Genomic DNA, 21,781 nt, shown 5'->3' on the forward strand with positions numbered 1-21,781 from the left:
TTTTGTCGACATTTTTATGCAACCTATCTTTGCTTCCTACCCACCGTGTAGTAGAGTTGTATTTTTTAGTCCACTTTAAAGATTAGTTCATTCAGCTCAATGAACTATCTGTTCTGAGTCTTAGTTCATTCACCTAATTGAACTACTTCGGTAGTAGGAGCCATGATAAAAATATAGTAAGGTAGAACCGCTGAGAGTCACTTTTAAAATTCTTGACGTTTCCAAACAATTTAATTTTTAAATTTACTCACAAACTCACACACACATTTTCATTTTCAATCTCAAGCAACAACAATTTCGAACAATTACAATTTTTTATTTTCACTTTTATATGATTTTAAAATGTTGGCAAACTTCAAAAAAAAAAATCATGACCGACAAATTGAGAGAACGGTTCTACTTTGCTATGTTTTTATCACGGTAGGAGCTGAGTTAAAAAACAATAAAAATATGTATATGTTTTATAACACATATGTGGATGCAATAACGACACAATTCAGTCGTCTTCATTTATTCGCCTTTCTCCAAAATCACGAACAGATTTTTATGGAAATTCATCATTTATGGAATCATCATTTCATTTTCATCATTCATTAATTTTCTTTTCTTCTATTTTGCCTTCGAACTCAAGTAATTACTTTTTAACACAAATTACACCAAATGACGTAAAGCATTGGAAGTTAAATGAAATAAAATGTATTTTTAGCGTGAATTCCTATCAGCTGTTTCTTTACAACGAAAAACGTGTTCCCATATGCCTCCATTTCCATTTTTATTGGAGTGTTGCCACATTTCACTTTAGTTCGCTTTAATGAACGAATTAATGAACTAGTTCCATTAAAATAGCTGCCTATTTCGCTCTTTAGTTCAAAAGCTACCCAAACCTACTTATAGCTTAGCAAATAATTTGATTACAAACTTTTGTGAAAAAAACAATATCAATCCTTTATATACTAGCCCAGTAAAATTAGACTTTTTCTTAAAAAAAAGTTGTAAAAGCAATTTTTTGATGCAGTTTACTTCTATTTGACGCGTAGATCGTGGATTCACAGTTTTGCCCTTAAATTTCATTTGACAACATTCCGCCATCTTGGATTTAAGTTTTTTTTTGTTTTTTTTTTTTTTTGCGATTTGCAAGCTTATTCTGCCTTTTTTGTAAAAAAGGGTTATATACAAATATGTATATAATTTAATTACCTAATTTGTTATATAAGGTTTCTTTAAATAGAAATTTGTATTGTAAAAAATTAGCAAAAACTGCGAAAAAATTTTATATTGCCGCGATTTTTGCCATTTTTGACAATTGTCTGTTGAAAATACATAGCATATCGAAATTCCAACGTTGTAGAGAATTTCATTCTTCACAACTTTTATACCAATTTTTTATTTTTTTTGTACGACGCGGCCGAGAACGTGCCAAAGATAGCGATTAGCTCAATAAAACTAGATAAATTTGGTAGGAACACAAAATAAAAAAATTGTAACAGCGATTTTTTGATGCAGTTTACTTCTATGTGGCACTGTAGATCATGGATCCACAGCCTCGCCTCTAAATTTCCTTTGGAAATATTCAGCCATCTTGGATTTTATTTTTTTCGGGTTTTTTGTGATTTGCAAGCTTATTTTGCATTTTTCGTAAAAGATGGTTAAAGACAAATATGTAGAGAATTTTATTTCCCACATTTGTTATATAGAAGGTTTTTTATAAAAATAGCATTTTTTATTATTAGCCTTCAAATTTGCTGTGCTTATTTTTTCTAACAAATCAAGGAAAATTCATGTAGCTACCATCCGCATTAAGAACATAGGACTATTAAGCCATAAAGTTCACTGGCACCACTTTATTTACATTAATAACAAATGACGACCACTTCCCCCGCAACCAGCAATGAGACAAATTGGCGACAACATGAATATCTGAAGACTCGTACACAAAGCAATCAAAGTTAACCTCCCAAATGCAAATCACAAACGCAAAAAAAGAAAGAAGAAGTGGACTATCTGCTACATTTCAAATTTACCAGTGACACCGTAATATATCTGATGGTTTACATAAGTAAGTAACAGGACGACTGCACAGACGGTTGCTAATAATAGATTTTTAAGTAATGAAATTCAACTCACCGCCACCGAGCAACAAACCGAAAGCATTTTTTATACATGCAAAATCGCCGCAAATCATCAGCAATGCAAAAAAGGTCGGAGAGTTCAAATGGGAGGGCCATGGACAACTGGCGAAGCCGTTGCTGCACCAATCACACATACATACATACATACAGGCGCAATACTGTCAATGGCGTCAAGTGCGTTTGCGGTGCCTTGTGGGGAAAATCTCTAGTTCTGCAGTGGCGCACATTAAGACCCAGTACTGGTTCGCGATAAATCTCTTTTGCAAGCAAACATTCGCCAGTGAATTTAACATGGCGATGTCCTAGGAAGTGTCACTTGCACCCCGCTGCCTCCCTTTTTCGATAGTTCCGAACTAGTCTTAAATTCTATAGTTTCGAACCAGTTCTAAAATCGACAGACGAAAGAAAAAAGTATCATGATTTTTCAACCTTTTTGGTTCTTCCGTGTGTGCGATTTTAAATTAGTATTTTCAAAGAAATGTGTTTTCAATTTGAAATTTAATTTGTTTGAATGATTGTAAGAAATGTACGTTTACATACCATTGGCTGTAGCTGAGTTTGCAGAGATGCTTTCTCTTATTGGTTAGATTCAAGAATGCCCCAAGATGTTAAAATGTTATCATAAATTTTTATTTTGTATTACCAGGCTATGAAAAAGCATCTGCGAAGTGCAGAATGGAAGCGTATTTGAACCAAAAAGCCACCAAACACAAATCTATGTAAGGTAAACAAGCCCCCGCTGCATCCCCTTTTCTATAGATCCGAACCAGTTCTAAATTCGTCACCTTAGATCTAATTTCGAATGAAAAATGTGAAATAAAATAGTTTTTTAAAAGTACCACATTTCGCTCATTTTGGACTGGTGGGGATTTAGTTACTATCGGACCGGTTCGTTTTTGGCGATAAAGATCTAGTACGGAGCTAGAAATTTGATTCACTAGTTCGCGGTTTCCCTGCAGGGTGCTTTTCCATGCTTTCAGGATGATCGTTAGCATAAGTGCATGAAAGTTGTAATGAATGGACGGGATAAGTGTAAGCCAGAAGATTTAGCATACGCTACGACGACGACCGAGCGGCGAAATTTGTATAAAATGGAAATGGAGTAAACAAATGAAATAAACGAAATGGTGAAATGAGTTTGCGTTAACTAAATTAAATTTAAATTGCGCTTTATAAATTCGCAATATTTAGTGCGTTAAACGACATACATATGTACATACATACATACATATCATTTGAATAAGGTTTCACGAAAAATTTCTCTGTGCCATTGGGGGTTCTTTGCAAAACGATGTCCTAAATAAAGCGCTTAAATAACCAAGTAGAAAAAAGTTTCCAAATTATTGCATGCTTGCCACTTAAATTTGACAATGAAAATCCATAATTTCACTTTCGCCAAGCAGCCACATAGAATATGCGTCTTTTCAACGACTTTGCTGCGATCAAAACAATACTCGAGAATTTAGGTTGCTTAGTACACTTTGTTGTTGTGCATGCAATCAGCACCCAACCACCAGAACAAGGCAATGAATGCGCCATTAATAATTCTGGTCATAATGGCTGTAATGAAAAGCAATAACCATCGATTGCGCGCCTGAAACTGTGCTAAGAAGCATAGTGGTAAACGAGCGTGGAAAGCGTGGAAAGCAGGCGGAATAAGTACGGCCAGCTGACTGGCCATAAGACGTTGGCGACCAGTATGAAGACTCAGACAAAGTGAATAGAATATAAATATGTAATATGTATCTACATATGAACACAAACTTACATAGCCATGAAGCAGCCGCAGTGCAAATATTTAGATGAATATTTTAATAGGAATACTAAAATTGAATAGTTTCAAAATGACTTAAAATGCTAAATGGAATCAGTTTGTATATTTACACAATTGCCAGTTTCGAATACAAAATGTGGGCACGTTTTCCATTAACAAGTTGGTTTGCCCAAACTCCTTGCGGCTTGACCGCTGCGCTAATTGGCATCAAAATAAATACGAAATGCATTCAATCGGCTTTATTTTATTGTCTGCATATTTGTCTTTCAAGAAATAAATATGTATGTATGTATATATGTGTGAAATTTTACATACTTTTCGGTATGAATGTTTGTGTGCAATAAACCGCCTCTCGGCTATTCATTTTGAATTAATCAGAAATGCAAACATCAATAAAATAATAAATAAACAAAGCTACCAATATTCAGCATTCATTGCTGATCTTTGAGCATAGCCAGGCGGAAATGTGAATTCGGATCTACGTCATCTTAATGACACTCTCTGCTCGGCTCCCGGATATGTATACATATATATATGCACCGATCTTGGCGATTTTTCCCTGTAAACTCTTTCCTTTCATGTTAAATAAAAATAGTGAAAAATTCTACAATTTTAGCAGCTTAAGTGCAGGAGTCATAAAACCAAATCTTATTTTTGAACAATCCATTGTACGGCAGATGTTGTCGCCAGCAACAAAAGGCCAAACTTCAGTGCGGTATCGCTAAAGATGTGATCAAAGTGACTCAGGTCATTGTCCTTATCATTTTGGTTGGTGAGTCTATCTTGTTTTTTAGTTTATAGGTCTATCTAGTCTTCTACTTGTACTTAAGAATTTCGAATCAAAGCTTTAGTACGATTTTATTTTCAATACAAGTATACAAATACATACTGCCACTTTGTCTTCATTGTAAAACTCTGTCTGTACCCACTAGAACTTGAAGGGAGATCTCCCTATGTGAGGAATAAAAGAGTACTCCCCTTAACCTGATTTCTGAGCAATAAGAGAGATTTGTCGGTTTTGTACTCCGTTATTACTCGCTTAGGAGCAAAAAGTGATGTCTCCTAAGCGATAAATCCAAGAGTATTCTTTTTGATTGATAGGAGAGCAATACGCACCTCGCCCAAAAGAAATTTGTGTTTTCGAAAAAATTTATCATAAAAAAAAAAACAACAGAAAATATTTCTTATAGAAGCATAAGGAGCACACAATAATTTAATTTGGATAGCACACAGATTTTAATAAAAGTCCGTTGGTATGTACTTCAACTTTCGTTTAAATATATTAAGAATGTATTGTATTACTTGTAAATGCACCCTTAAATACTTTTCAGATTGCGCAAATTAGTGTCAGCATTTAAGTGTGACCCCCGGGTTTAAACATCGCATGGGTGACAAAGATGTCAGATAAGCAAAGTCACCTTCACAATTTCCCCGCTTGGTGGATTCCTGAACTGGCAAGCATCCTTGACACCCAGGAAATCATATAGGAGTACATACTTATATGTGCATATAGGTGCATATAATTCAAATCTTATCTTACCGTTTTGTTATTATTATGTTTTAATTTCATATGATTTCTCTGCAATATATTTCTAAAATTAAGCAATTATGTAAGACGTATCATTTATGCTTTATTTTTAAGATCTTGTAATATTGCACAAATGCATGTGATTAAAAAGTTAAATAAAAAAATTTAATAAATAGCAAAATCCATTTGGCTAATGTAAAATATTCGTTATCATTGCTCTCTTATTACTACTACAGGAGGTTTTCGGGATGTCTCTAATGGGAGCGCTCCTTTATTGCTCGTTCGGGAGGAATATGGGATGTTTTCTATGTGCACTCCCTTGTTGTCTTTTTGGGAGGTTTCTGGGAGGTAACTATGGGAGTACTCCCGTATTGCTCCATTAGGAGGTTTGTGGGATGATAATTCTGTGTGTGCTCCCCGATTGCTCGTTTAGGAGGTAAAAAAAAGGGATTACTCCCCCTCCTAGGACAATGTTAAAGGGAGTATACAAAATTACATGCTTATACACAGAAGCATAGGCAGCAATGGGGAGTATTCGTATACTCCCAAGGGAGTACTCACCGAGCAATCGTACGATGCTCCCAAGTTCTACTGGGTCATTATAAAAGTCTGTAACATTGTGAGTTTTCCTCATTGCACACAAATAAATTCAATAGAATTATAAACACGAGGTCACATACATGACTTTATGAATTTGTTTACGTTCAAGAACTCATGCAGAAATGTATTTAAGGGGTACTGTATGCTTACCTTATACACTAAAATATATGTACATACATACAAACTACCATCGAAAGAAGATTGCTGAGGCGTGTGTGGGATAAATTCAAAATTTCAAAATACATATGTATGTACACGATTGCGTATGTGTATGTATGTATCAATGTACATTCACTGCATAAATATTTCTTCACTGGGTAAGTGCAAAAAATTACTTCAAATTATTGTTGAAATGAATACTTTGAATAGTTTTTTTGCTTTTTAAATTTAAACTGGACAAATTTGTTCTGCGACAGTTTTGTGAAATTAACCAGGGTTTTCAGTATTTCACCAATCCAGCACGGACTTGTTTAATGCATCTGCTGGTATTTTCATATATCTGTGAATGCTCTTTATAAAAATGATGACCCTATTTCATGTTTTAAGAAGAAAGGCATACAAAAAAAATTAAAGCTTTGGTGACCTAATTTTAATTACTTCATAAACTGAAAAGGTTCTTGTAAGGTACTAATATGAGAGCTTAGTTTAAATATGGTTTATCAACAAAAAAAAAAAAACGATTGAAAATAAAAAAAATTAAGTTATAATACTTTATATACTTGGCCCCACATACATGAATGTACATTAGACCGTTCCATAAAAAATAGTTTTTTAGCTCTTTGCTTTTTTGTCTTATAACTTTGTGACCGAAAAATAAGAGCAGACACTATTGGAATGAGCTGCAGGTAGCCCAGCGATTGACCACAAATAAATAAAATAAAAATTCCGCAAATACAATAGTTTTGGTACTCAGTTTTGTAGTCCATTAAATTGTAGTGTAGCATAATGAAGTGCAAGTTTCAAACTGTTAAAAATCCCGTTGATTTTTTACATTTCATTTTTGCTGGTAATGTCTTCCATATAAAAGAAAATTGTCGAACATACTTTGAATGGAAAAAATGCGAAACATCTACAAATAAAAAAGTTCTCAAAAATCAACGGGATTTTTACCAACTTGAAACTTGCACTTCGTCTAATGGGCTACAAAACAGCATACGAATTTTTTTTTTTAATATTTTGATTAAAAAGTTTGAAAAATTGGAGAACATTTGCAGAATTTTATAATTTTTGTATAAAGTTTGCATTGCTAATTTATATGATGTTTGTTTTATAACCAAATAGGCTTTTATAAAAAAATAATAAACATTAAAAAGACAAAAGAAAAATAGTGAAAATAGTGGACAACTGTATGTACACTGGCAATCAAAAGTGAGTGCATGGTGTTTTTTGTTTAATATTTCAATGTTTTTCAAGGTAACATTTTTTTGTTATTTTTTTTTTTTATAAAAACATGGGTCATGCTTTAATCAAAACCATATATATCAAACAATCAGACTTTATACAGGACTTTTAAAAAAATTCAACAAATTTTCGTCTAAATTTTTTAACTTTTTGTTTGCAAACGGTCTTGCGTATTTTTTAATCACCCCGTTTACACAGGCAAATCTCAGATTATTAAGCTATGTTTCTACTCTGTGCCACCGTGATCACTTTTTTCTGCTATATTAAGCAATTTAAATATATTTTAACTTAAGGTATTATTAAAAATACCTTTACAAACCGCTTTTCCTTGCTAGCGTCCATTTTTGTATATTTTTACATTTGGCATTTCTCCTCTTCTTCGCAAAAACAATCGATAAAACTAGGTTGGCCACCGAAAAGTTATCGGTTTGAAACTGAGATTTTTTTACAATTACAGATTAAAGAGGGATGCAGTTTGTATGGCTAATCTCTTTTTCTAATTACAGATTAGGGAGTTAAGCTCGAAAATAAGGATAATCTACTTATGTGTAAACCTAGTGTAAGACGTACAGGGTGTTTGCATGCATTTTTAATTCAACAAATGCACAGAATGCTTGCCAGCCTTTTGTAGAAATTGAATTAACCGCCAGTTTACATTTGATTTTCGTTTTGCTTTATTTTCTGGATATCCCGTGTGTGTGTATGTGTTTAAGGCGTGCGTGTATGTGCGTCAGATACTTTCACAATTGCAACTTTATCCATGCGGATGAAACTAGAATTTTATTTTATTTGATATATTTTTTTAAAATATCTCCGGGCGTCTTTTGTATATAAATGAGGCACTTAAATAGATCCGAAAAGCAGCACATCCATTCTTCCCCTTCCCCTTCCCCTTCCTCTTCCCCTTCCCATACTCTAAAGTTCACATTGAGTTACACAAGCTCTTAGAAAACTTTTCATCTTAGTAGCTTGTTACTGTTGTTGTTGGTTTGTTTTTGTTCACGTAGTAAGTTTTACAACGGCTCAAGTTTTTTTCTTTCAACCCTGCTTTCTGCTGTTGTTGTTGTTGTGGTTATTCTTGTTGTCCTTACATCTTTTGTGCGTTTTATGTCCTGGTTGGCCGCTGGTAGCATCGCATATAAAGCGGCTCATAACAATAAACATTATTACATTACATTCCACTGCTGATGTTGCCCCCCGCCCCCCTCCAGAAACTCACCTCTTCTGTGGCAAGCGCTGTGGCATTTTAGCCACTTGAGCTTTGTCCTGTATGTTGGCGCTGTTGGTCAACAGCGAAAACGTATATGAGCAGAATTTTTGACAACCTCAAACTCAGCGCTGTTGTGCCATTTAATAAATGTCTTTTTTTTATTTTTATTTCATGTTTTTGTTTTGAATTGCTTATGGTACCCAAAAGGAGCTGCTACGTAGTGCCAGTGGGAAATGTGGCACCTAAGGCATCTAAAGCTTAAAGCTTAGCAGCTAGAGACTGGCGCACCAGCACTGATCGATATATTGCATATTCGATCGGATAGTATTTTGAATTTACGAAGTCACAATATTTGGCCATAACGAAAGAGACATAGAATGGGATTCAACTTCTATAAATACACTGAAATTAACTACTCTGTGAATGCCACAGAGGAGTGCTGCCCAAGCTAACCTAACGTACATATGTATGGTGCGAGTTACCTCACCCAGTTGAAATAGTTGATGAAGGATCGTCTAGCCCTAACCTATATGATTTTTTTTTTACTTTGATAGGAAAAAACGAACTCTAGGATAAAGTCTAAAGATTCATGCCTTCTATGTACTTACTTCTTGATTGCGGTGCTGTATCGGGAAGACGATTCCCCCTACGAGGGTGTCTCTACTTTTCTTACTTGTCTTCTTACCTGTCGGTCAAAATTTTTTTGTTTTTACAAAAAATAAAGCTCCCATTGTCCTAGTAGCCATTTCTTTGTTTCGCGGTACGTTTTCCCCCAAACGCGACCATTTATTTGGAAAACAAATGAATTGGAATGACCTTTGCTGAGTCAAATAATGCGAGAGCCTTGCAGCGAAGTGTGTCCTAAAGCGATAAATAGGCCTTTGATAGCGTCTCGTTTACGCTGAATTATGCAATTAACCCTTGACTGAATGGCTAGCTGGTGCTTACCCAACAACGACAATTGCGAGGTGCTAATGGAGGCGTCCAATGCGAAGAATGACGCAAACGCACAAAAAAAAAAAAAAAAAAAAATAGCCCAAAAGCCAAAAGGTGTCGAAAATTGAATTATTTTGTGGCCGCGCCGATAGATATTTCATAGATAGTAGCCTATCTCTTTCAATATGGATGGATAAAACAAAAGAAAAAGGCAGTTAAACGTTATTATATGTTAACATAATAACTGTAAATAACAAACATCAGACATATCAACGGCCTTGAAGTGTATGGCTGTGAAAGTATCTGCCGCAGGTCATTTACTTGAGTGCTTTCTTTTCTTGTTTTTTGTTCTGAAAAAAAAAAAAAAAAATATCCCACATAAAGGGGTAATTATTAAGTTAAAACGCCTTTAGCCAAGCGCATAAATTTAATATTCATTCACATTTTATTTTTGGTTGTTTGCCACTTTGCTTCGCATACGATTTTTTGCTGCAAACAACGCAAAATCATTTTGGCTTATTAGACAGCGAATTTATTTTTAAATTCAATGTATGCATATTCGTGTGTACAGCACATTCTACATTTTCAAATATAAACAGATTGGTAATATTTACGGCACAAATATTCTGACGCTTTGCACTTTTGCCAAAAAGCAAAATATAAATATTGTACAAAGAAAGACGATAAACCCGTCGTCGCCGCCGCATCTTCGCTTTGACAGTGCCGAAAGCAAGGATAAATATACGATTTTTGTTGATACACATTTTGTTGTCACAAAATTACACAAAATATATAAATATGTGTGTATGTATGTGTATTCATGTGGGTATAAAATGCGTTTTGCGCCAAATTCGTGCTCAACCACACATAAAAATGCTGGTAAGTGCCTGTGTTTTGTGGGCATGTGTGTGTGTGTGTACCGAATGTTTTTTCTTCTTTTCACCCACACTCACCTTTGGCGCACAGCTGTTTGCTTGTCATATTTATGATACATGTTTGAGTATGTTTTTAAATATTTAAATGAAATTAATTGTAGCAAATCAGAAGCTACACTTACAGCGAAAATAATGTACCTACATACATATGTTGTGCGTATGTATGCATTTAGTATAAACGTATTAATGTGAGGGTGAAGGCCAAATGCCATTTAAAGTTCAATGCAAAAGTTTAAAAACTCGACAAGGCTCTGATTGGTCCACCCACTTGCTGATCCTTCAAACGTACTATGTATGTATGTCTTTGACTGTGTATGTGTACATGTAAATTGTTGTTGAATAATCAAATAACAGCATTTTAATTGCACAAAAAATGTGTAAACATTGTACCGTTAACAGGCGTCGTGTTGTTTTTGGTCCTGACATTACATGCTGATCTACAATTTTTTACTTAATTTATTACCTACGAGTAGATAAAGTTGTCACAGGCACTAACCGATTACGAAGTGGTTTATTTGCCAAATCTTCTACTGTAAAAAGTTGCAACGAAAAATGGCACTAATTTTTCTTAATTGGTTGTTAAATATTTAAAATGGCGCAGTCGCGTAGTGTCTGAATTGAGTTTTTGGCTGTGGTTTTGTTTTTATTTTTTTTTTGAAAGTACTCTATCCTTTACGAGAAGATATGAACACATGGATAGATAAATGTAACTGTAAAGGGGAGGGGGGAAACTTCCACGAGTACGTACAATTTTTGGTTGTACGTTTTTCCCCGACAGCCTGTTGGTGATTTCAAACCAAAGTGGACAAGGGATGACGGAAATTCGTTCATTTCTGTTGCCACAAAGGCAATTTATTTTTATTAAGTTTATATTTAAATGAAAATTTATATAGTGAACGATGTAAATATATTTATCTGCAAATGTACTCATTCCATTACTCATTTAAATGAAAAAATGAGAAAACATTTTCTTCAATTAAATATGGCATGTAAAAGTGAGGCTGTAAGAGCAAAAGTGGCGCAAACTAAAGTGCCTTTTTGCAATTAACTACTTAAAATAGTTTCAAACGTGATAAATTTTAAAATAAAAGTCGCTTATTCCTCATTTTTAAGGTACAAAGCTACCTAGCGCACCTTAAAATTAAGTAATAAATCGCTTATTTTAAAATGTATCACATTTGAAACAAATTAAGGTAGTTAAAGTGAAAAAAATATGGGTTAGGCCACTTCTTATCCGACGGCCTCAAATATTTTTAATGACTTCTATTTTTAACGTAATGACAACGGCTTAGAGATTTGCCAAGAACTAACTATTTTTTTACCTAAGGCTAAAAAAAGTAATTCCATCTTAATAGTTACTAGACGTTAAGTAAGTTTACTAAGAAACCGGTTTGGAAGCTATTGTAAAGCTACTTAACTATTCTCTGTTCCAAAACCATTTGCTGATTTTCCAGCACGATTGTGCGCAGGATCTTAAGCCGCTGGATTACAAATTGTGGGCAGTTTTAGAGGACATGGATTGCCACAAAAGATGCCCTAACATTGATTCTCTTAACCCTTCTGGAGTGTTTGGAATTTGATATATTGATTTCGCGTCATTTTGACTCAGTGATAGAAATTAATCAATACTAAGAAAAAATGACATTTCAATATGAATTTAGTTAATATTTTATTTATCACATGCAGACACTTTATCGGCAAGTGCTGCATGTGTACCGGTTCAAAGATGCCCTTAAATACTAAATAATAACTTGGGTCACAATGACCCAGAAACGCTTTGGGTGTATGGAAAAACTGCATATGTCGCCTTCTAGAAAAGAAAATAAAATAAAAATCTCTTATATTTTTGCAAAACCATAGTTGATTACGGTTTTAACGAATAGACAATGGTAATCGAATATTTTTTTTCATGAAAATTGGGTCATTTTGACCCAATCATTGCAGAAGGTTTAATACAGATTCGATTCGTACTGTGGTCAATTTTTCAATGAACGAGATGCGTGCGCCATTACCAATTAGCCTCTCCGACTTAAGGCGTGTGTGAAGTGCAAAGGCCGACATTTCGAATGATTTTTGTTTTTTTTTTCCTTTTATATACTTAGAATATATCGACGGCTGAGTAGAAGATCGACCTATCTTGGCAGCTGCTTCGGAAATGTCCTATGTTAGAAAAAGGCTCAAGAACGCCCTGTCGCAGCTGTCGATATAATGAATTTCTTGCGCCATTTTCTCAGACCACTTTGCCTTTAAAAGTCGTCTTTATTTTTTCAATTTTTATTATTCTTCGCTAAGACATACAACTTTAAAGTATGCGATTGTCTTCACTCTGGATTTAATTCCAATTTGTTCACTCCTGCAGCTCGGTAATTGCCAAGGCACTGAATACGATTTTACGATAGTATTTTAATTAGTTATCGATGGCCACTGAACCTGAAAGGACCGTAGGACCTGAGCTCGATCCCTGATCTGCACAACATCTAAAATTAGAAAAAGTGTTGTTGTAGGCCCCTTCGTTTGTGTGCGAAGAAGCGCGACGAATAATTTCGCAAAAGGTGTAAGCGTTAACATTAACTTTTTTAGTTATCGCTTATACATACATATATATTTTGAATAGGAGACTGTCCGCTTAGTGCTTAAAAGAAATTGCTTACTCCAAATACTTTGTTTGATTTTGTATACCCTGCTGATACGAAAATAAACGTGCAATCGATAATTTTATTTAGAAATACCACAAATTTTCCAGCAACAAATACTCGCATCTATCCGATCTCACAAATTAATTAAATGAAATTGTCAAATCGTACACACACACATACATACATATGCATTTATAACATTTTATAATCTCCTGAAGTGCTTACGAAAAAAAACCACATTTGGTATTTTTGGAAATTTGTATAAAGTTATTAGTTTATTACTCACATTTTGCCCAAGGGAAAAATTTTAAATGAATAACTATCTCCCCGCTTGTAGTATCGGCTTCCTTTACTTCCGGCCGGCTTTCACAATGCAACCAATAGCAGCCACTGAGGCAGATATTACGAGTATGCAACTGATGACAAAATGCAACTGAATTTACCATCTAATTTGTAGGTAGTCTGATAGACTGTCAGAGAACAAAAACATAGCTGCAATAGTATACACAGAGAAAAATAGCAAAGCGAAAGACACCCGCAAGCCACAAAACTCATTAGTGAAATTATTTTTGATAGCATTTTTGTCCAACCTTAGTCATGGACAGCACAGAGGTGTAGTCATCGAACCGCAATGGTGTTGGGGCATTTAAGTATGTGGTTGGACGCTAACCAAAACAGCAAACCGAAAGCCACAATTCTATCAATGCAACCACATTTTTTTTTTTGTGGGCCACTGCTGCTGCAACTACATATACATATATTACCAATCATTTAATAATTTTCGGCCTTTTTGAATACGCGTTTATGTGAGTGTGCTGTTTGTGTTTTCTCATTTCGAAAGGGTGGATCTGCTGGTGGATAAGTGTGGCTGTGGCAATGAACGAAGGCCGTCAATCGTCGCCCGGTTGTGATTACCGATTCACGAATGCAGCATTTACCCATATTTACTGTACTTTTTTTTTTGTGACAATAAGATAATTCGACAATGTTTGGTAAACAAATTTAGTATGAAAAGCTAAAGTTAAGGGCAAAAACTTTGATTCAATCGAACAGTGCAGCATTTCGTTGGATTCATTGTTCCACCATTCAATCGTTTCCATCAGTCTGCCAATCGCTAATTCCACTTTATTTTTTCGCCATTCACGATATGGGCGCAAAAAGTAAATTCAAAGGAAATGCAATGAAAATGACCGTGCAGCTGAAAGGGAAAAAAGGCCGCCACTTTTTCCCAGCAATAATTTTCATCCAGCCGTTGGAAATATGTGGAGCGTTATAAAATGTTGGCAACATTTCCTTTGTGCATACATACATACATTTGCACTAAACTTAACAATTGTGTATAAATGCTTTTCATAGTAGAGTCGTTCAGCACACACTAGTTACAGGCTGATTTTAATTCGGAAATAAAAAGCCTGTGTGATGGTGGCTCTAAAAACTTTCGAGTTATCGATTGCCAAATTCAATGATTCGTTTTTTTTTTTGTCTGAAATATGAACAGGAAATAATTTTACTCATACGCCAAGTGTCCACGCGTTTAAGCAAATGATTCCTTCTAAATACGATAAACGAGACGCAAATTGTATGTAAGCTGTTCTGTTAGTCGTGTCGGTAATTGTATTAGTGACCTAAATTCTGATANTGAAATTTGGGTGAAAATTTGCAAAATTTTTATAATTTTTATACAAAGTTTAAAATCTGAATTTATATGGTGTTTGTTGTATAGCCAGCTAGGCTTTTATAAAAAAATAATAAACATTAAATAAACAAAAGACAAATAGCCAAAACTGGTCAAAATATCGCACTCCTATTATTTTGTGGACAACTGTACATATATACATTTGCACAAAACCCATCACAACATTTACCAAGCTTCTCTAACAATTGTGTATAAATGCTTTTCATAGTAGCCGTTCAGCAAACACTAGTTACAGGCGGATTTTTATTCGGAAATAAAAAGCCCGTGTGATGGTGGCTCTAAACGCTTTCGAGTTATCGATTGCCAAATTCATTGATTCGTTTTTTTTTTGTCTGAAATATGAACAGGAAATAATGTTGCTCATACGCCAAGTGTCCACGCGGTTGAGCAAATGATTCCGTCTAAATACGATAAACGAGAAGCAAATTATCAGTGATATAAACAGCGATTCGATAATTGCCAATAGTTTTTAAATAATTAAAAATATTTCATAACAAATTGAGAAACGGGATATTTAGTTTTTTTTTATATTTCCAAGCATCGATTATAATTTACCAAGCATGTGTTTCATCCGTTAGGGAATTATTTCCACCGCAAGTGCCAGATTGACTGGCACAAAAGGCAGTTTTTGATTTTGTCGATCAAGAATAATCGTTAAAGAATCTATATTTTTTCAGGCAAATTTAATCGTTATCTTGCTATTTGCATTTTTTTCCATAATTTTTAACCGTTACAACAGAGACTCCGTTTAAATCTTTTATCATATAAAAAATAACCGTTATAATAACGATCAAAAAAATTGAGATTATCAAATAACGGCTGTACTTGTCCGGGAAAATATAAATGAATTTTTATCGGTTAAATTATGATTTTTATTATAAAAGGTCATAATCGTTACGGTCTTCGCCTCTCCTACAACTGATTGTTCAGATATGGGGTTTCTTTATAACTCCTCCATGTATGCAGCTAAAACAGTGAAATTTCGAGAACTATTTACTAATTAATCATGCAATCTCTACAGAGCAAATCGTCAAAATCGGTGTCATATAAGGTACATCTCTCATACCACTGATTGTACAGATGTGAGTTTTTCTTATATTCCCTCCTTAACTCGTGCATCTAAGTACTTAGTTGAAGTCCATTATTCGCGTCCCCTATTTCCTTATCATCACATATAAAAAGTTCACAGTGAAAATCAAGTCCATAATAATATTGCAGCTCCCGAATAACTCATTAAATATGCAGTAATAGGTTAAAGTTAAATTCTCAGATGGTCATGAAAGGTATAAAGCCTTCTTCAGCACAACCGAAGACAGCATTGTCCTTACTTGTTTTAAAGTATACATACATGCCTATATACTTACATATAAATAAATAGCGGTCGTTTTTTTCTGCTTTTATTAAAACTGGTGAAGTAACAAGTTCGATTTTTTGTTTGATCTACATATTGAGCAGGTTGTACCTTTTCATGCACTTATTTGAAGCATTTTTTTGTATTAGCTGCACACCATCGATGCCTGTTTCCAGAAATTGCTTTATTCTTTACAAATAATGGCATTTTACAATTCAATTACATACATAACTGCACTACATTTGAATTACGCATACATCTTATTTGCATGTATGTATGTATGCATATTATTCGGAAAACTATCCAAATTCTCGGGCATACAACATAGAAATATGCGAATGGACAAAAAGTACGAAATACAAAGTTTCAGTTGAATTGAGGAAAATTTAGAGGTGGCTCACAGCTATTAACATCCTGAAAACCTATATTTTTCCATTTTTACATTTTAGGAACACACGAGTAACTTAAGACTGGTTTTCACTATGTCATATTTTGACTGCAAAATTTGGCGACATATTTTGACACAACTTTATCTGCTTTATCCATAGCTTTACCGATGATATTATGTGCCAAAAACTGACAGATAGCCGATTTCGCAGCGCATTTACACGACTACAGACCTATCCTGATCCAAATCAATCAAAAACCGCTTTTTGTTCCTATTTGACAATGTGTTTTCACTTATTTGACGACAAATGCCACTGAATTTGACATAGTGAAAACTAGCCTTTAATATGGCCTTAAGTAGGGTGACATTTGTATAACAAAAACAAAAAAAGAGTGTTGCTTTCCTTGCATTTTATGCGACAAAATTTTATTAAACTGATGGGCATAAAAATCGATCCAGGTGGACTTTGTCAAAAAATCTACAAAGCATTTTGATGAATAAAGCTTCTAATGCCGTGAAAGGGCAATTCTGGCAACTGTTTTTCGAAAGACTAATTGAAAAATCTGCTAAAGAAGAGGTCTTAGCCTTATGCTGTTCGCGTTTTAGCAATAAGGTTTTTTGTTGTATAAAAAATATTTGCCTATTTTCCTTTTTAATACAATCAAAAGAAATAAATAAAATTTCAATAAAAAAAATTGAAAAAGGCAATAATAGAAAAAAAAATATTTTTAAAAATTAAATGAAATTAAAATAAAATTTTTTCTTAATTAAAAGAAAAAAGAAAAAAATTGTAAATAAAAAAGAAAAAAAATTGAATTAAAGAAACGAAAAAAAAACGATGGCCGAGACTCGAACTCGGATGCCTGTGCTATTCTCACTCGGCCATTGCGACTGTATGAACGACGCGAGCTAAATGATATACAAGTGCTTTCTCTCGAAATAGCTTTTCACCACGAGTGGTGAATGAGCGAGCTTTTTTCTAAGACTTTGGTACTAGAATAACAAAAGTCTTTCGAACTACATATCTTGCCATTTGTCTTTCATTTGTCTTACGAAAGACTTTTTATTATCTTAGCCAGAGTTGCCCTGTTAGTTTCCTTTAAAAATATTCTATATATTCAAGCAACCATCATTGTTAAGGTTAACCCTTGTTTGCTTAAAGTTTTAAATATATGATGTTTATAAATATGTTTACAAAGGAAAACATTCATTTGTAGCTAATAATTTTTTTAAATTCTTCAATTTTCACAGAAACCGATTAAAATGAAATGAATCGTAAAATTTAAAATATCTCCTTTAGTTCATAGAATTTAACGAACCTCATAAACATTGATTGCATCGTAATCGCTTATCATTTTGTTGCTTTTGATACAAAAATTGTGAATTCTTTTTGCGGAGACTTGTGTCCAAAATTAAAAAGCTAAACTACAAACGTCCGTTCCGTATATCCACTGGCATGGTTAAAAATATACATACATATATGCAATAAAAACAAAATAAAACGACAGCAGAATTTTCGAAGCAAATGCTTAGAAGTGTGGGTGGCAAGTTGTCTGTGAAGAATTAGAATGCCTGGCTCTTGAAAAAAGTGAAAATTCCAAATGATTTACGCGCTTTAAGAGCATACGAAATTTTTTGTATTTCAAACCACTTCAAATCGCACAAGCACTCGCTATTCCCCAAAAAAAAGAAAGTATTTGTGTGCATATATGTACATATGTATATATGAAAGTGTATGTGTAAGTAGAAAGTGTTAATATTCTGACCTCAATTGTTGTAGGCTGTACTCAGCGCAGTTATTCTATTATATTTCGATCTCGATTTCGATTTCGACTTCTACTTTCTCTAATAGAAATTCCTCTGCTCAAAACATTTTAGAACAAGTGTGAATTCGAAATGAAATGAGTGATGACCAATAAGAAAAGTACAAATATAAAAATAAATAACGGAGGGACAAAACGACGTGGAAAAAGGCGACAAGACGCTTCCGGTTCTATTTTTTTGTTGTTTTTTACTTACGAAACGCACACGCTTGCATGTTAAAGGGTTAATCAAGCGTTTTTCATATAATACAGCCGGGTTAGGAGAGCCGTTCAAGGAGAAGCCTTCGTGCCATTTCTACGCGCTATATTCATCTAAGGTGCATCACTACATTAAATTCAAAACTGCCATCTTTGCTTCTTCGTTTTCAAAAATGTTGTTGATCTTTCGTTGATTAGTTTAGCTTATTTATAAATTATTTGAATTTCAATTTAATTATTTGAGAATATTTTAAATTCGAATTTTGCAATGCGGGGCTTGAGTCTCAGGCCCCCCATTTCACACCGCCTGCACGAAAACTCACCATTTTTGATGCTGGGATCACGCTTGATTGACGGCGCTTTGCGCAACTGTTTCGTTTTGAATTCAGGCTTCGGCTCCTCTTTCGGTTCTTTGAGTATCTCATCGACTTTGGGCACCTTTTTCAAAACCGGCCGTATTTTCATAATGTCCTCGGTACTCTTGCTTGGCAAGGGCTTCTCTTCGCGTTTCACATGCCGCAATTTCGGTTTCTCTAACTTAAATCGTAATTGGCGTTCGCGTTCTTCTTCGTTTTCGTCGTCTTCGTCGCCACTTTCAGCTTCTACCTTTTTCATCGACTTATCGCGTTTGACCATTACTGGTCGTAGCTTTGGTTTTTCTATTGAAAAACGTCTCGATAACTCACTGTCATCCGCCTTTTTCTTAACTTGTGGGGTTTTCTTGAGCTTTACGCCCAAACGCAGCGAGGGTTGTGTAAACTCGTTTTCGGAAAATTCAAGGTCAGACAGCCCCTCAAGATCCTCACCTTTCACATCCGCTTCTTCTTCTTCTTCTTCGCTTTCCTCCTCTTCGCTCTCGTCTTCCTCCTCCTCGCTTTCCTCCTCCTCAGTCTCCTCCTCCTCTTCTTCCGTCTCCTCCTCTTCGGATGACGATGGAGTTGGCTCCTTCTTCTTCACCGCCGCAGCTGTTTTGGACACACTCGTTGTTGGTGGTTTCTTGGCGGTTACGGGTTCTGGAGTTTTCTTCACCGGTGCAACTACCTTCTTGGCAGGCTCTGGTGCTCTTTTAGCGGGCTCAATCACTTTCTTAGCTGGAGCGACGACCTTTTTCGCTGGCTCCACTGCCGCCTTCTTAGCTGGTTCGGCAACTTTCTTGGCAGCCGCTGTTTCCTCTGTAGTTTTCTTGGCTGGTGCCGCTGTCTTCTTTGTCACAGCAGTGGACGCAGGTTTTTCGCCATTCTCCTTATCTTTCGGCTTATCTTTCTCGGCTGTGCTGGCAGCTGTCTTCTTCGCCCATGGCACTGCGGGCTTGGCATTGGCGGTCGTATCCTCCTTTACCCATGGTGGGCGAAAGGTGGCGCGACCAGTGGTGCTGGTGGGTGTGCTCTTCGGCGCAACGAAGGGCATTGTGTCGTCGCTTTAACTGTTCGAGGTCACTGGGGTTTGAAAGCTGATGTATGTGCGAGATGTCAGATATTTCTAGAACATCGCTTTTCAATACTTGCAACAATTGCTTTTAAGTTAATTACTTTTTTGTTTTACACTAAAATCGCTTTAATTATATTTTATAGTTTCGCTGAATATTGCTTCGTAAAATTTCACTTAAATCTACAAGAATTCGATACACACTTTATTTTACAAAATGCAAGTAATTTTTTTATATGCACATCCACATTTACTTCTATTATTATTTTCACTTAATTTCCTAATATGCACGTTTTACTTATATGGCAATTTGTTCAAAATTATTCAAAATAGCTCGGAGGAATATTTTCGCGTAGTCGCCCCGTCGAATCGCAACAGCTGTTTGAGCATTTTTATTTGATACAGAAAATTTGTTCTTTCTTGTATGTATCCAATTTGGTTGGACTTCAAAAATACATTTGCTAAGCAGCGCAAAAATATATAGGCTAGCGGGAATTCAACTTTTACGATTGCGAGTGTACAAAGCACGGCCACTGACGTTGCTGGCGGTGGTGATTTTCATCTTTAAAAATAGGCTAATAATGTGAGCATTGGAGAGGTGAGATGGCTGGGTGATGAGATAGGCAGTCGAAAAGTGAGGCGCGGCAGGCGAGGAAACAGTGTGCTGCATTTGTCTTCCACATTCTAAATACATACATACATTTCGGGAAGAGTGTGCACATCATTTAAAAAAAATGTGTTTAAATTAAAATAATGAGTAATGGACGCGAAAGGACGGTCATTTAATAATATTATTTTTTAGTTTATTTTAATTTATTTATTTTTAGAGTTTTGGGCAGATGGCTAAGGGGGCTCAAGACCGGGGTTTTAGAAATATTGACTTGCTTCTGGCGCATTAAAGAACACCTTTAAATTTATTTTTTAAGACATTTAAGAGGCCACTTGAGCTCTCTCCTACAAGATGAGGGCCGGCAAAGCTCCTTCGAATCTTTTGCAGTGAGATATACACTGACATCTGTTGGTTATCAGGAATTCTCGTATTGAGAGTAAGCACGTCGTCCAGAAGCTGTGTAGTTGAAAAATGATCATCAACCGTCTTCTACGAGAATTTTAATATTTGTTGTATAAAAGTACAGGGCCCGAGAAACGCAATACTCTTTGGTTAGATATCTAGGAAAATCAACCACCTTTAAAATAGAGCTGACATCAGTTTACTCACTGGTTATCTATCCAGCTAAAATCGTCTGCGATCGCATATAAACAGGATCGGTCTATCTGCAGATGCAATACACTGGGGTGGGCATGATAAAGGACTTGGAAAACGTGGTTTTGGTTCGTCCAGAGGGGACGGGTTTAAAGCTAAAATGCCAAAATCAGCATTTTTTTTTAGCGATATCAAAAAACTCATACGCAATTGGAACTAAACTTAGTAAGGACAATATAAAAAAACGAGAGACAAGAATATTTTGCGTATTATTAAAACAAATATGTATAATAAATTGAAGCGACGATGTATGATTTTTTTCAATTAGCCTTCATTCAACCTGTTCAATTCTTTTCAACTGGCAAAATTGTTTGAATTCATTATCAAACAGTTGGTAAATATCTTTCCAAATACTACATTTCTATGTAGTAATTAATGTACAGTGAAAACGTACGCACGTACATAGGTACATGCATACATATGTACAGGGGCGCACCTAGGAAAATATTTTGGGAGGGGTTTATACTTCTGAAAGTTCGCTTCAGAT

At 35.0% G+C, this 21,781-nt stretch overlaps 1 protein-coding gene and 1 long non-coding RNA gene across 3 annotated transcripts in view; one reads left to right on the forward strand and one right to left on the reverse strand.

The window, feature by feature from the left end:
- The window catches only part of LOC108370895 (uncharacterized), an 11,787-nt gene extending 6,139 nt beyond the window's left edge, over window positions 1-5,648 (forward strand). Inside the window, exons 2-3 of the long non-coding RNA XR_001848690.1 lie at window positions 4,064-4,066; window positions 5,235-5,648. This is a non-coding gene — a long non-coding RNA (uncharacterized LOC108370895). The remainder of the gene's footprint in view (window positions 1-4,063; window positions 4,067-5,234) is intronic.
- Window positions 1-20,193, reverse strand: part of sals (sarcomere length short) — a 47,318-nt gene extending 27,125 nt beyond the window's left edge. For both annotated transcript variants that reach the window (XM_017626322.1, XM_017626323.1), the window contains exon 1: window positions 18,929-20,193. In XM_017626322.1, coding sequence (XP_017481811.1) covers window positions 18,929-20,012 — 1,084 coding nt within the window. In that variant the 5' untranslated portion in view covers window positions 20,013-20,193. The remainder of the gene's footprint in view (window positions 1-18,928) is intronic.
- Window positions 20,194-21,781: the final 1,588 nt, after the last annotated feature.

This window comes from Rhagoletis zephyria, unplaced genomic scaffold (assembly GCF_001687245.7).
Source record: "Rhagoletis zephyria isolate East Lansing unplaced genomic scaffold, Rhagoletis_zephyria_1.1 Rzeph_scaffold_04558, whole genome shotgun sequence".
Classification (NCBI taxonomy): Eukaryota; Metazoa; Arthropoda; class Insecta; order Diptera; family Tephritidae; genus Rhagoletis; species Rhagoletis zephyria.